Source organism: Pyrgilauda ruficollis, unplaced genomic scaffold (genome assembly GCF_017590135.1).
Source record: "Pyrgilauda ruficollis isolate IOZ18807 unplaced genomic scaffold, ASM1759013v1 scaffold53, whole genome shotgun sequence".
NCBI lineage: Eukaryota > Metazoa > Chordata > Aves > Passeriformes > Passeridae > Pyrgilauda > Pyrgilauda ruficollis.
The window spans coordinates 1,881,262-1,896,704 of record NW_024526933.1 but is presented as its reverse complement, the minus strand read 5'-3'; the positions used below and the strand labels follow the sequence as shown (position 1 = coordinate 1,896,704).

General features: G+C 38.3%; 1 protein-coding gene across 4 annotated transcripts in view; it reads right to left on the bottom strand.

Annotated features, from left to right (window-relative positions):
• PTCH1 (patched 1) overlaps positions 1 to 15,443 on the bottom strand; it is a 67,920-nt gene that overhangs the window by 31,277 nt on the left and 21,200 nt on the right. For 2 of the 4 annotated variants that reach the window (XM_041480762.1, XM_041480764.1), the window contains exons 3-12: positions 12,784 to 12,973; positions 11,144 to 11,213; positions 10,940 to 11,031; positions 9,320 to 9,518; positions 8,554 to 8,675; positions 7,057 to 7,204; positions 6,033 to 6,164; positions 5,605 to 5,760; positions 4,895 to 4,993; positions 3,515 to 3,640 (exon numbers count right to left, since the gene is read on the bottom strand). In XM_041480762.1, coding sequence (XP_041336696.1) covers positions 3,515 to 3,640; positions 4,895 to 4,993; positions 5,605 to 5,760; positions 6,033 to 6,164; positions 7,057 to 7,204; positions 8,554 to 8,675; positions 9,320 to 9,518; positions 10,940 to 11,031; positions 11,144 to 11,213; positions 12,784 to 12,973 — 1,334 coding nt within the window. The remainder of the gene's footprint in view (positions 1 to 3,514; positions 3,641 to 4,894; positions 4,994 to 5,604; positions 5,761 to 6,032; positions 6,165 to 7,056; positions 7,205 to 8,553; positions 8,676 to 9,319; positions 9,519 to 10,939; positions 11,032 to 11,143; positions 11,214 to 12,783; positions 12,974 to 15,443) is intronic. The other 2 variants (XM_041480763.1, XM_041480765.1) reach the window with 2 other exon arrangements.

Here is a 15,443-nt window from a genome sequence, read left to right as displayed (position 1 = left end):
CTATCTGTGCATGTAATTAACTTTAAAGATCTCACTTTCAAAAGAACTAAATTCCACTTTTTAAGTTTTGGAAAGAGCTAACCCTAGCAGACTCTTAAGACAGCATCAGACTTGAAGTGTTTGAGCTCCATAAAGTAAATAACCAGCTCAGAAATATCAATGAACTGCTTTAGCTGGCAGAATATGACAGAAGCTGAGACAGAAGAAGGCGCTGATGTGCAAAGCATGAGTTTCTAACTAGAAGTTTAGCTTACAGATGTAGAAAATTATTTATTCTCCCTCAGCAGCCAGGTTATTTTACCAATACTGGGCCTCAAAATTATGGAAGGGTTGACAATTACCTTGTAATGTCTCAAGAAAAGTGAATGAAGAGCAAAACAAGATCAAGAGCAATCCTTCTTTTTCAAGCCTGTCTGTTAAAAATTCATTATCTAGATGAGAGGATGGTAGTAACTGTGAAAAGTAAATGCAGCAATATTTTACTGCTTTTTAAGTTTTGCTAGGAAACCATCAAAGACAGCAAGGACTTCTTGTTTAAACAAGTCTGAGTAAGAGGGAGAGAAAGGAAGGAGACTGTAAATAAAGAAATCCATACAAAAATACAGACCACCCACCAAAACTGCCATGGTTCTCTGATTCCAAGTACTGAGATCAAAGTATCACCTAATTTTGATTTTACCTGGTGAAGCTAGGCAAAGCAACTAATAGATGTTCCTTCCTAACAACAACAGATTTAATTTTAGTGGTTGCTAACTTATAAGTGTATCAGTCATATATGTAGCTCTGACATCAATGAATTTAAGTCTTCCACTGCTCCTCCTTTGCATGTTTCACCTCTTACATATGTATACGGGGCTACTGTGCTCTGGCAAAGACAAATTATCAAGTGAGAAAATTTTGAGCAATTCAAAACCTAATTTCTGGACACTCATGTAGGTTCCTACACATAAATTCCATATTAATCACTGCCTTATAAAATACGTTTATGTTTTTGTTCTGAATAATATCAACATGTTCATACAATAATACAGTATGTTGAAATCTCACTGGAAACTTTTTGTTTGTCATTTTGCTATGCAGACCTTGTTTTAAACTTTCAGTTACTCAGTCTGTAGCATGGCAGTAGGCAAAAATAAATTCGTTTAGGACAGGCACATATAAGTTAACCGATTATAGTACCAATTACAGCTGTTGTCTCCACATATGTTCCAAAGACAACCTGCCACATTCTGATGCTGAAGAGTGAAAACAAGAAAAAAAAAAAGCAAAATTTAATCAGATAAGACAGAATTAATATTGGTGGCTCACACTCAACAGCTCAGCAGTGGGATTACAACAAAATGGCCAATTTGTGTTGAATACTTCTTTATGAAATGCATTTAGGCTGATGTAACTTCTGTAAAGCAGGTACTACAGTCTGATGACCTCCAGTATCCTGTTAGCTGCTGAAGGTACCTGTCAAATATTTGAAATTGGGACATAGACTTAGGAGACATAAATAACTTCTTCCAGTGGAAGAAGTGATATACTACCAAAAGTATTTCACCGATAAGCTTAGTCTTTACCATGCAAAACTAATGAGGTTCAACAAAGCCAAGTGCACAATCCTGCACCTGTACTTGTACCTGGTATCCCAGTATCAGGTCAGGCTGAGGAATGAGCAGATGGAGAGCAGCCCTGGGGAGAAGGACTTGGGGGTGCTGGTGGCTGAGAGGCTGGACATGACCCAGCCACGGGCACTCCCAGCCCAGAAAGCCAAACGTGTCCTGGGCTGCATCCAAAGCAGCGTGGGCAGCAGGGGAGGGAGGGGATTCTGCCCCTCTGCTCTGCTCTGCTGAGAGCCCACCTGGAACCCTGCACCCAGCTCTGGGGTCCCAGCACAGGGAGGACATGGAACTGTTGGAGTGACTCCAGAGGAGGATCATCAAGATGATTAGAGGGACCTAGCACCTCTCCTGTGAGGAAAGGCTGGGAGAATTGGGATTATACAGCCTGGAGAAGAGAGATTTCTGGAGGGACCTTACAGCAGCCTCCCAGTACCTAAAGGGGGGCTACAAGGAGGCTGGAGAGGGGCTTTTCACAAGGGTATGTAGTGACAAAACAAGAGGAATGACTTTAAACTGAAAGAGGGTACATTTCAAATAGATATAAGAAAGAAGTAGTTTTTAAAATTTGGGTAGGAAAACACTAGAACAAGTTGCCCAGAGAAATCTAGTTAAAGATGTCCCTGATCAGGGTGTGGGGGACAGGGTTGGACTAGATGGCCTTCAAAAGGTCTGTTATAACTCAAGCTATTCTGTGATTCTATAAAATAAAACAATTCACTATCATATGATCTGTAAGAAGAGACATCTAGGTTTTGGCAGATCAGCAGAGCTAAACACTGCTAACATTCAAGGCTAAACATCTAGGTTTAATTGCCACAAGTGTCTGCTAAATGATAAAGAAAACCAGTGAGGCCTTTACATTCTCTATTATTCTCTATCAAATTGCCTATTGAGAAGGAAATGTAAATAAATTATTAATGCCTCAGGTTTTAGCTTTTGTATTTTTCAGATTCTGTATTATTAGTAACATAACTGCAATCACAAACAGTTTACCATTTTACAGTTTAATGCAAGCATACTTAAATCTCTGAGAACAGCAGTAATTGCCACATGTATTAGGAAAAATTGCAGTCCTGCTTCATCTGAGTAGCCAAGGGCTCAATGAGAATAAAAATCAATGAAGAACCAGGTCAGAAAAGAAGAAAAATAACTACTGAAATAGTACACTGCTCTGTAGTGCTATAAATTGCTTGTGTCAGCGGAGAAACTTCCAGTCTTTCTTCAGTCTTCACTTTTAGAAGAAATCCTTCTCCAATATCATAAATATTTCATGTTTCTGAAGGTATATTATCACAAACAAATACAAGAAGACAGAGAAAGGGAGAGCAAGCAATGCATGGTTGAGCACATAAAATTCGCATTTTTTTTGTACCCATTCAGAACACACTATTATCAAGTTTTCTCCAAGTTTGCTAAAATTACTGTGAGTAAGGCAGTAAAAAATGCTACAATAATTATTAAAATTACAAATTCATATGTACTGCTGTCATTGCACTCATAGTTTTTAAGAGCAGCAAACTGGACAAACATGAATGAAAGGATTAAATTGCTGCTGAGAAACATTACAGTACACACTACACCGCAGCCTACTCCTTTTGACTTTAGAACACAAATCCATCTGGGAACTTCTTAGGGACATATAGCTTGGGTTTTGCATTCAACCCAGCTGTGGAGGGCCAGAGTATTCTTTCACCTGCTAGCAGGAGGTGAGAGACTCTGTGCATGAGAAGAGGGAGCAGGAGAATGGGGAGCAGGCAGCAGTTGTTACTGCCCAGGTCTGGGGTACTGCTGCAGTGAGGTTCTGGCTCAGTGAATTGCAGTAGAACCAAAATTAGGCTTCAATGCCACCACTAACAAATACCATCACTGCACTTCCACAGAGCTAGCAAAACAGGATATAAACTTACTTGGAGTGAAAACGCTCTTAAAGCCGGAATTGGAATTAAGGCAGCCATAAAGAAAGCAGTAACATTGCTGATAGATGTAAGGGCTACACTTGCTCCTGTTCGCTTCAGACATTCACCTGTTCTGTCCTGCAAAACAAAGGATGCATCTTAAAAGTCAAGCAAATAATGTGATGTCCTGCAAATGAAGGGGTCATCCTACAGGCATAAACACAGTAGCAGTGAAAAATTATTACAATTAAATTCTGAATATAAATTCAGAGTATGTGAGAAAACTATATACCAAGTTTACTGCTCAGTAGGAACATAGATGAAGTGCTCAAGTTTTTGAGGGCAGAAAACATGACTAGAATTGATTCTAGCTTCAGAACACAAAACTAAATGGGCACTGACAATGTATTAAATACATCTGCAGTTGAGAAGCATTTCATTTTTACCAGTGGAATCACTTGGTGTTCTCATTTTTCAGACAAAATAAGCATGTATTAGAGGCATAACATAGCCACACATCTTGAAAAAAGATGTAACAAAACAAACAAAGAGAACTCCACCAAGTCTAGGGACCACATAAAACCCACCAAGAAACCAAGATAAACACATGACACTTTCCTCACCCAACAGGCTATTATGAAGCAGACAGATTATAGAGTGAGGTTGTACTGCCTGCATACAAAACCAGCTGGAGAGAGCACATGAAGAGTGCTCATACAAAACAAAATCAGTAAATATACACTAGTTTTAAATGGGGTGTACTTCAGATGTGAAAATTTGGACTGAGACTAAAAATATAGATAAAGTAAAGGATCATAAAAGTGATGACACCTTAGACTTCCTATCAGTTATATGTTATGCTTTGAAATGTCATGGTCAATTATAAACTTCAGAAAATAAAAACAAGAGAAAAATACAGAAAATAACTCAATTTTAGGGCCATAAAAAAAAGTAAAGCTGTCTTCCCTCGCTTTCCCCCTTATCTCTTCTATTCTGTGTTCTTTTATTAAAATCATTTTATCATCTCATTGTCAAGACTCCTATTTGAGTTTGTTCCTAGATTTGCATTAACTTTCACTGAAATTTTTGGCAGAATTTGGATTATGGAAGTCTGTCTTTATGTAACAGCCTATAAATTAAAATTTCAAGAGAAAATAAACGTAAGACATTACAAAAAAAAAAAAAAAAAAGGAAGCAAGGATGTCAACATTCAAAAATGTCCTAGGACCACATATATTGCTATAATTTCCTATTTTGACAGAAATAAGAATTTCTAGACCCTAGGAAAAGCTATTAAAAAAAAACCCCAACTCCACTGATTAATTCTGTGTATGAGTATCTCTTCCTATATGAAACTTTCTATTTTCCTGCAAATCTCCATTTTGTCATTACCTCAAATGGAATTCTCTTATTCTGTCCTGTTTCACTAAATGCATGTGCCAGAAGGAAAACATCATCTACACCAACTCCAAGAGCAAGAAAAGGCAAAACCTTGGGGAAGAAACAAAACAAAACAAAACCCAAATAGATTGTGTTATGATCTGCCATGCAGCTAGCCATTCAATGGCTAATTATAGCAACTTTTACATTACACTCTACACAAATCTACGGGTAAAATGAAAATGGAAAGAATGCAATACTGGTATTAACTTTTATTCTGGAATGTCGCTGAGGAATTTAAAATGTACCATTAACAGGTACAAATTCTCACCAGAAGTAATTCAAGTTTTGGATAGACAAATATCTGATAATAATTCAAGTCACATTCTAAATATTTTTATAACTTGAACATCCTGGTATATTCAGATGTAAAAACAAATCTGCAACTTCTTAGGTACTTAGGATGCCCCCACTTGTACTGGGACACAGAAAAACCAAACAAGAATTATACAGATTACATAATACCTGGAGTTTTTTTCACTATCACTTGTCAGCATGGTAATTTAATTTATCACAGCATAAGCTATGAAATAGGAAAACAGCACAAGTAAAAATCTAGAGCCAAAATATTTTTTCACTACTTTATTTCTCAAAGATTCACTTGTGTTCATTCATTAGCAGAGTACTTGCAATTTAATAGCAGACTTGTGTCTTCTAAATACCTGAGTTGTGGCAGCATTAAAGGAAATTCCAATCAACGAGCACAGGCCCAATCCTGCAGCCACAGAGAGTGCAACCAACAAGACTCCTGCCAGCCCCACAGCACCCTGAGACTTGGCACAGTCCCACCGCAGCATCGTTAAACAGGCATAGGCAAGCTAAGGAAAGGAGGCAGGGAGGGAAATTTGGGGGAAAAAAACCAAAATATTAGAATGGATCCTTCTCTATTAGCTGTCTCCCCCCACCCACCTACACAATGTCACAGAGGTTACAAAGTGGAACAGGTGAGAAGCCTGAGGTAAAGTTTACAAACTGTAGGTTTTATTTTAAATATTTGTAAAATACTCTGGACTACAAACTGGTAACAATAAAGTATATTTTTAAGCCTTGCTCTACTACCAAAGAAAATTAAATAGATTTATTTTATTACCATTAGTAAGTAGCCACTAGCTACTCGGATAGCACTGACATCAGAGAACGACTTCAAGATGTCATCCAGGGTGGTTGTAGTGAAGGAAAGCACCTTCTGAGTAGAGTTTTGTGCAACACTTTGATGAACAACCTATGAAAAGAAAAATAAAACTTTGTGTGAATAAAGAATTTTTTTCCTTTTATTTCAGTCATTTAGTCAAAAGAAGTCAATACCATCATCTGTTCAGAAAACATCTGAAATCAAATCTTTTTGCCTTAATGTTGCTGCTAAAGCTCATGCTCTACGCAGACATTACACTGATGCGGTACAACACTGATGTGTTTCCTGATTTTCTTCTGGCAAGCTGCTGATTATGAGACAGAATTTGCACCCTTCAGGAAAGCCTACTCACTACATGCCCAGCTCACTACAAACACTTAACTTGAACCCCTTCCTGTAACTCCACAATGCAGTACCAGTTTTGCACTTAACCCAGGCCAGCCATTTCTTTGCCCCTCCCTGCCTGGCCATTTACAGAGGTCAGAAACAGCACAGGTATTGGGACACAAAGGGCAGGCATTGTCACACAGCCTCCTCACCTGGGCTGCTGCTGAGGGAGCAGCCCATGGGTGGCTAATGTTTTCCAGACACCTTTAGAATATTCACACCAACCAAAAGCTTTTAAATTCCAGCTAGCTCTTTGGTTTCTTCTCAGCTCCAACTAAACAAAATTGTCCCAGGCACAAAAAAGTAAAACCTTCACGGTTTCTCATACAGGAATAACCAAGCAGCTTCTTACTGGAAAAAAAAAAAAAAAAACAAACAAAAAAAAAAAAACAAAAAAAAAAAAAAAAAAAAAAACCCAAACAAAAAAAAAAACCCAAACAAACCAACCAACAAACCACCAAAAGAGCTCTTCAAAACAGGGAGGCAATGACTTAGTTCTGGTTTAAGCATATTCCTTAAGGAAATACTGTAAAAAGTAGGCAGTGGATCTTAGGAGGACTTTATAGTATAGTATCTAAGTTATTTTCAATTTTACCTCAACATACATCCTCTGCCAGGCTTCCAGAATTGCTGCTGCCTTGTCCTCATTCCAGTTGATATGTGAAACATATTCATACCCCTTGAAATGCTCATACATTTGCTTAGGGGTCATTAACTGAAACATGGTTTGCAAAGCCTGGGCACTGTGACATGGAGAGAAGAGAGAGGAGAAACAGGCATAAACTGAGCATTTTCAGGAAAATATTTCATGGCATGAAGTCCCAAAAGCAATTCTGACAGGAGCTTACTTGAGTTCTTGATTTTATAGGGCATATGCTTGTATTAAAATTGAACAGAGTATAATCATTCTACTGTGTATCTGGTGCAGCTGTACTGCTCCACGCAAGTATTGAGGCTAAATCTGTTTTCACTGAAGTTAATAAGAGTTTTGACACTATTTTCAGTAGGATTAGTTTCAGGAGAAAAGAATATAACCCTACAAATCTGTTCTAAAATTCATGCTTGATAAGACAGATTGCTGTGAGGATGCCACAGGAAATTATTTCTTGTAAATGCTGGCAAAATGTGATTTGAAGACCTTGGTCTTTTTTACCCCTTGGAGAGAAGTAGTACAATAAACTCCTCATGCCTAATAAGCTGTGGGGAATACACAAAGGCAATCCATCCTGAATTTCCACAGTATGCAACTCCATCCAACAATTTCAGATGCTCATATTAGTTAATAAGAAGAAGGAACCATTAATTAATAAGAGAAGGAACCAGTTTCTTTTTCAATAGAAGTGCCTTACTTGGCTCTTTCTTGAGAGACTTACCAATGTATTGTGTGAATGCTAAAAAGGTTAAAAGTTCTCTGGAAAAAAATTATTCTTCATTTTGTTTAGTAGGGCCTGCATTTTTCAGAACAGTAAATTACACTGTTTTATTCCCCCACTAAAGTCCAGCATTCTACATCTTCGTTCAGAAGTCTAAAGCAAAGGGTTTGAGTTTGTTTTACTACTCAAAGCTGTATTAACAACACAGGGACATGAATAGTCTATTTTCATGTCCCTGTGTTGTTAATACAGCTTTGAGTAGTAAAACAAACTATTCTCTGTATTGATCCTGAATAAAACATTCAGTGGATATTTTGGAATTCTGAGAGAAGTCAAATGAGTTACTACATTACTCGCATTATTTTCCTTCCTTTTAACTTTGATCATATTTCAGAATGTGATCAAAGGTGGTCAGTGCTTTACACACTGTTCAATGCTTTACACATACATTCTAAACAACAAAGCTGCCAGTAAAAAGCTTTCTTTCTGACTGACATACACCATCATTCTGAGATGAGAAGCAGGAAATGATGACACCACCTTATGTTTAAACAACAGCCAAAGCATTCTTTTAAATTCTGCTCTCTTGAGATGTATCACCCTGAAGCGAAATTTATAATACATGTGAAGAGCAATAGACTTTGCATCATCCTACTGCTGTGTCCCAAAAAATGAACCCTAACAAATTAAAACTGACATTTTGTTTAAATATTTTTTACCTGACAAGTTTACCCGAACTGTTCTTGACGGTACCACCTATAATCAGCTCCTCCTGCCAATGCATGTATTTTCTTGATAGTCCATAGCATCCACCACTTAAAACAAGGGCTACATCAAGAGGCTAGAAAAAGTTATAAAGAAGCAGTTAATAGGTTTCGTAACTTTATAAACTCATACCTTAATTCAACACACAGTGAACTAGAATCATAGATGTTAAAGACCATCTGGGTAGTCTACTAGAAGAAAGGCATTCAACGAATGATGCCAAGAAATCATCTAGACGCTTGTTGACCAGATGGCTATTTCTCCAAAGTCTAATGTGACTGATAAAGGGATATATAAATTCAAGGCTCATGACTTCGAATTCATCCAAAAAATCAACAAAACTGGTTCTACTTGAGGAAAGGCTTTTCTGCGTGGCATGGGGGTGCAGCAGCAGCTGTGTTCTAGCAGTGGCTATTGTCTGTCTGAGGCACCAGTTTGCTGAAATGCCACATCACTGCAGTGCCACAGCAACAGCTAAGAACTGTACTTTCACCCTAAATGCACAGGATTAAGCACTGCACCACACAACGAGGCAAAATCCATGACAGTGAGCTAACAGCGGGTAATAGGAACAGAAAAATGACATCATGCAAGAATACAAGCTATATACTGCTTGCAAGAAAATGGTACTTTCTTCTATTCTGTTTGACCTTCCCCCCCCAACCTTTCCCACCCCCCAGCCTCCCTTGAAAAGACATGCACAAGGACAAGCAAACTTACTTTGGTGGAATTTTTATTGGGAGCTGTGATTGGGCAATCGGGATCAGCAGGATTCAGGCAGGGTCGATCCATATAACCATGACCAACCTCTGCTTTATTCAGCATTTCTTCCCAGCTCTCCACTTGGTAGTTTATTTTCTTTAACTCTTCCAAGAATTCTAAGGGGTCAAAGTTGATCCACTGCAAAGGAGGCTTCCCTCTGCAAGAGCAACCAGGAGAAAAAGAACATAGAAAAAAGACAAAAGAAGTTCCGAAATAAACATACTTTAAAATTCATGTTTGAACAAATAACTGAGTTATTTTCTGCTACAAGTTAAAACCTCTTCTGGTAAGGCTGTTTCATAAAATGTAAGGCAAGCTTTAATTAGATTTGTTTATGTACTTTTCTTGAAGCCCAGTTGCAATTTGAACAAAAATACTTGGTTCTTACAAAGCTATCTTGTAAAACTGGTTAAAAATACTTTCACTTGCAAACAAAGCAAACAAATTATCAAGAACCTAAATAACAAAAAAGCAGCCAACTGCTGCTTCAAAGAATTAGGGGGGAGGGGAAAGGGACAGAAGAGAAGGGGCTGAGAAAAGAAAGCCTTTCTCATAGTATCAGATTACTTCTTGCTAGTCTAATAATCATCTTGCAAATGTAATCAATCAATATAACTGATCTTTGTTTATCTGTAACAATACTGTGCTCCTTCAAATGCTCTGGCAGCTTGACTATCAACCATCAAGCCTTCCTGCTACCATGGCTGTCACCACTATCACTGTCACGTCTCCCACCCCCCACTTCTGAATTTGTGATGTTGACAGACCAGAAAGGCTTTTGACTGCCTTATTCTGTGGTTCAAACCACACTGTATCTGCTTAACCAGGCTTAAGTCATTATTCTGAATCTCCCAACCAGAAAACACAAACCCCCTTATTTCCCCATCTAAAACTGTACACTAAAGGTTAGGAGATGGCCATTGCAAATTGCTTTTGCAGAGACATGCAAACCAGGACAGAAACAATAACTCAAATGCTAACTCTTGCATAATTAACAGAAAATGCCTGCACAGATTAACAATTAACTCTTTAAAGAACTCAGGACATCTAATATCACACTCGTAAACTGTGAGAAACCACCCATAAAAGATACGATATGGTTTCTTTAATGGTCTCTGAAGCAAAGGATTTGTTCTTTATTCCTCAGGAAGACTTGGGAATTAACCCAAGACATTTTCTTAGGTGTAAAACTCCCAGCCAAACAACATTTTTGTATTTTATGGGGAAAAAAAAATCCGTCAGAAACAACTTTGTTCCAGGGATAAAAAAAAAGGCACAGCATAAAATTCTTAAAACTTCAACTCGGAATTTAGATTTTAATTTGCATGCTAGCAGCACAGGAAAAATAAATGAGGATTTAAATTGAGGTTTACAAATAATCTCATAGAAACAGGTAAACCTTGTGTTAAATGAAAAAAAAATCCATGCGTACTTTTTATGCAGGTACACTACACTTCATATTTTATTTTTTCTGTTAAATCAGAATCTGAATAAACAATGGAAATGAAACTGAAACACTGTACACAGTTATACAATTTAAAACATTCAGACCAGAAAGTCATGAAAAAACATCCTTACAATAGATAGGCAGTTCCTGACTGTAGCTTTGCTCCCTCCCAGAAGCAGTCCAAAGGAGTGATAATTAAGCAAGGATAAAGATATTCTATGATCTGTCAAAATCAGAAAGAGGAAAAACACAGTCACACAAGAATATAATCTATGCAGCACAAGCTGAATCATGAAAATACACAAACCTTGTAATTAAATGCCTGCTACACATACCTGGTCCATGTAACCTGCTTCTGTGATGAGTTCTCCTGATTTGTAACACAAATGTTCCAATTTCCACTGTCTGTAAGAAATATGAAGGACAAATATTTTCTTCTTGTACAATTACTGAGAGCTAATTTTGAAAATGTAACAGACATTTAAAACTGTGACTCATATACACACACTGGCCTCAAGCAGCAAATAATTGAGTAAGGCAAAAGTTATTAAAAATAGGTATATTAGACCTCACACACCAAAAAAAAAGGCAAATGTTTCTCTTTGGTTTAAAAAAAAAAAAAAAGGAGAAGGGAAAGAGTAAGTGAGCAGAAGTATTTCCTTCAGACTTAAAAAATGCCAGGTTCATATAAAGAGATGCAGTTTGAGTGTAGCAGAAAAGTCTGTCTACAGCTAATTTACTCCAGTGGCCCAGTACCTGGCTGAATGTGCTGTGATACAGGAGATTGCTCATGTGCAACATCTGTTTCTAAACCCACATGAGCCTAACGGTGTGCTCCATATTAAAACATGGTGGGGAAAAAAAGAAAAAGAAAAAAAGAGGCAGAGGGACATTGCAGAGTCGACAGGCTCTCAGTTGTCTTTATATTCTCTGTAAAACTCATTCAAAATAAGGGAGGTGCCTTTGTACATACAGGAAAATACATCTTGTACTTTTGTCAGTCTCATTTATATGAGACTGCTTGTGACTTAAGGTATCACTTGGTGACACCAGTAAGAGAAAAGCCACCTCCAGCTCAGAGGACTCAGATATAGTCAGCAGGCCAATACTTGTAGAAGAAAATAAACCATTAGGATTCCTGCCTTCCTATTTTGGCTGCATTACAATTTCTACTACCATGACTTCTAATGACTGAGGGCAGGAGCTTCCTAAAAGGTAATTGGACACTTAGCAGTAGCTCATGGAGGAACCAGCCGGGTGTGCTGAAAAGATCTGCTGAAAGACAGGGAGCTTTGTGCCTCACAGACAGGACTCCTAGGCACATCACTGTGTAAGTAGTAACCCTGGCAGAACCATTTTTCAGGGAGACCTCCTAGCCCTGTGCTGCTACTTTCCTGAGGTCCTGAGGTGCACCATTATTATTTTTCTGTTGGACAACACACAACTGCCAACCATCAGCATGGGGCCACAGACACTCTTTAAGGCACAGTCTGTTGTCTATATTATTAAGCTCTTATTCCTCCCGCTAACATTTCCAACACATCTGCATTTCCCTTTACAGCCGAACTATTGGAAAAACACTAGCCTCTGCCACTGTTCACAGCCATTATGTACCTCATTATGACATTAGCAATTGAATTCAACTCTAATATGGAAGGACTTTCAATGTTAGGAATCCTATCCATAAGGTTCTACGTTTAAGACCACAGACATTTTACCTTTACTTAAAGAAATGCTGCATGCTGTAGCATGCCTCACGCAACACCACTTACTCCATCTTACTTGCTAAATGCCAATTTATCACAGCTATCATGCCACAGTGTCAAGCTATCAGAAACCAGTGACACTCAAATCAAAACACAGCCCCAAGGGAAAGGCTCAGTAGGGCTAACCACTTAAAAACACATTGAGGAAAGCACGCATCCATTTTTCAGCTACTACGTATGATCAAGAAAACTTTTGATTTTCCCCTCACCTGTTGTACATATAGACATGTACTCTGCTGGCCTGAAGTGCAGACTCAAGGTGCTGTCGGAGTGCTTCTGTTGTTAGTACATTAGCACCATCTTCCTGTGGAGTCTGGATCATGAGCTGGGGGTTGAACATGGCCTCTTCTCCAATCTTCTGCCGTGTGTAATTTAACTCCTGACTCACTCGTCCACCAACTGATGGATAAATATTAAGGACTTTGTATTAGCCAGTATCTGCTTATTCTGCATTCTCTTGATGAACACACTCCAGTCAGAAAATCCTGACTGTGTGCAGGGCCTATTCTTTCTCAAACTGAGAAAACTCACTGTGTAACTCTAAAGCTAAGAACAACTTTTAGTATCTCTGAAAAAAAACCCCACATTCCTCATTACAATACCTTTACTGCTACTGTTCTGAAACATTGATGCATAAACTGGAGCCTCTGTTTTTTCTATATTATAACCAATATCCCAAGTGTTAAAATTAAAGAAGAGGAAGAAAAAAGGAAAAACTTTACCTGGCAGACCAGAATAAATACTATGTTACAATTTCTTACACTTGTATGTACAGTCTGCTCCAAAAGCATATTTCAAGATAATGGTTTTATTTTACACTCTTCTACTAAATAATTTGGCAAAGATAGAAGGCAAATGTTTCTCTTTGGTTTAAAAAAAAAAAAAAAGGAGAAGGGAAAGAGTAAGTGAGCAGAAGTATTTCCTTCAGACTTAAAAAATGCCAGGTTCATATAAAGAGATGCAGTTTGAGTGTAGCAGAAAAGTCTGTCTACAGCTAATTTACTCCAGTGGCCCAGTACCTGGCTGAATGTGCTGTGATACAGGAGATTGCTCATGTGCAACATCTGTTTCTAAACCCACATGAGCCTAACGGTGTGCTCCATATTAAAACATGGTGGGGAAAAAAAGAAAAAGAAAAAAAGAGGCAGAGGGACATTGCAGAGTCGACAGGCTCTAGAGGGAGCTACACACAATTTGCCTTGCCAGAAAACGTTGCATAAGATTAGAAAACTGTCTTCCCTTCTACAAAAACCCCAGCCAGCTAGAGTTCATACACTTCATATACCTCCCTGTAGTTACTCTAGCCAATGCATGTGGGAGGCAACGTCAATTAATTCAGCCTATTAGCGGAATCAAGACCACATCCAGATGAGGAGGACAAGAATGTAAATCCAAGCTACAGATCTGGTCTAATTTGTTACATTTTTCTCAGTCCTAGTAAGCTTGACACTGGTGATCTGAATTACTGCCAAAGTTTAGTTTTCAACAGTGTGAACAGAAATCAAGCACATATATTTATTTCTTCCTAGGTCATATAACAGAAGACGGATCCATAACCACTTGGCAGAGTGGAAGATGAGATTCCTGAGCCTGAGCAGGGACATACTTTTTCAATCACTTGGGCCCTCAACCCACCCGCAACACCCCTGGGGCTAAAACGACCACCAGGCAAGAAGCTGGGCCCCTGCATGCATAAAGCTGTCAGAATGAGACCCTCAACAATTAAACCATACAGACATTCTGGCACGAAGCATTGCTTAATTTCTTGTTCAAGATTTCTTTGAAGAAATAAGTGTTTCCACAACACACCCAATTTTTTTTCAGCCTGTCACATGTGGGATTACCTCCTTTATACTATGGAACAGACTAGCTCACAGTACGCAAAACAGAACAAATCAAAGTACAACCTTTTACCTAGAATCCCTTTAGAACTTTTTAACTTCACTCTTACTACAGTGACAGGACAGGACATACTATGACTGAGACTGCATTTGCATGGTAACAAAATGCTACTGCTAACTCTTATCAAGATTTAAACTCTAAAAATACTTTCATTCATCAGCCCCAGGTTTATGCTCACTGCTGTCTTTCCACAGTATTCCACCAATCAGTAGTCCTTGATACTTGAATTTTATTTCATCTTCCAGGAATATGGGAAATAAGGGAGCAGAGTTATCCTAATCTGCATGCCTTGTAACCAGACCTTTCTTTCACAACCCTTTACACTGCAAGTGCTTCAAAGATAAAGTGACTCTCTCCCTCTTTTGTCTCTCAATGCCAGTCAAGACAATAAAGCCCCAATGTTATGAGGACTGGAGAGTCTACCATAAACTTCTGCTCCTGGTACTATATTCTCTGCCATTCCACCCACACTTTCCTTTTGAATTTAACCAGAACTTGAACCAACAAATCATACTTAATGCAAGACAAAGAGCATCATTCTCATATCAGCTGAAAGTGACCAACTGTTTACTATCAACAGAGATGATCCCTTCCTAATCAAGGTCCTGTCAAACCATGTTAACTTCACTGAACAAGGCAGATCTAGCTAATCAAAATTGCATCATGCAAGTCAGTCATCAGAACAGAAGCTGGTTTTTTTTCCCTTTCTAACATTTCAACCAGGAGCAGCAAAACCACCCAAGAAGCTGGGCACAAATTCCAGAACCCACCAGCAGGTCTGCTTCACATTCTTCTTAAGGCATTATACCATTTAACTATTCCTTTGATGGGTCCTTTATCTACATTTCTTCAGCCAAACATAGTAAAAGTAACTCCAAATACTACAAATATTTTATACAAGGTAGCAGGTACAAAAAAAGGGAAGTTTTTACCGATTATGCTTCAATTTATTTCAATTAAAAGTATG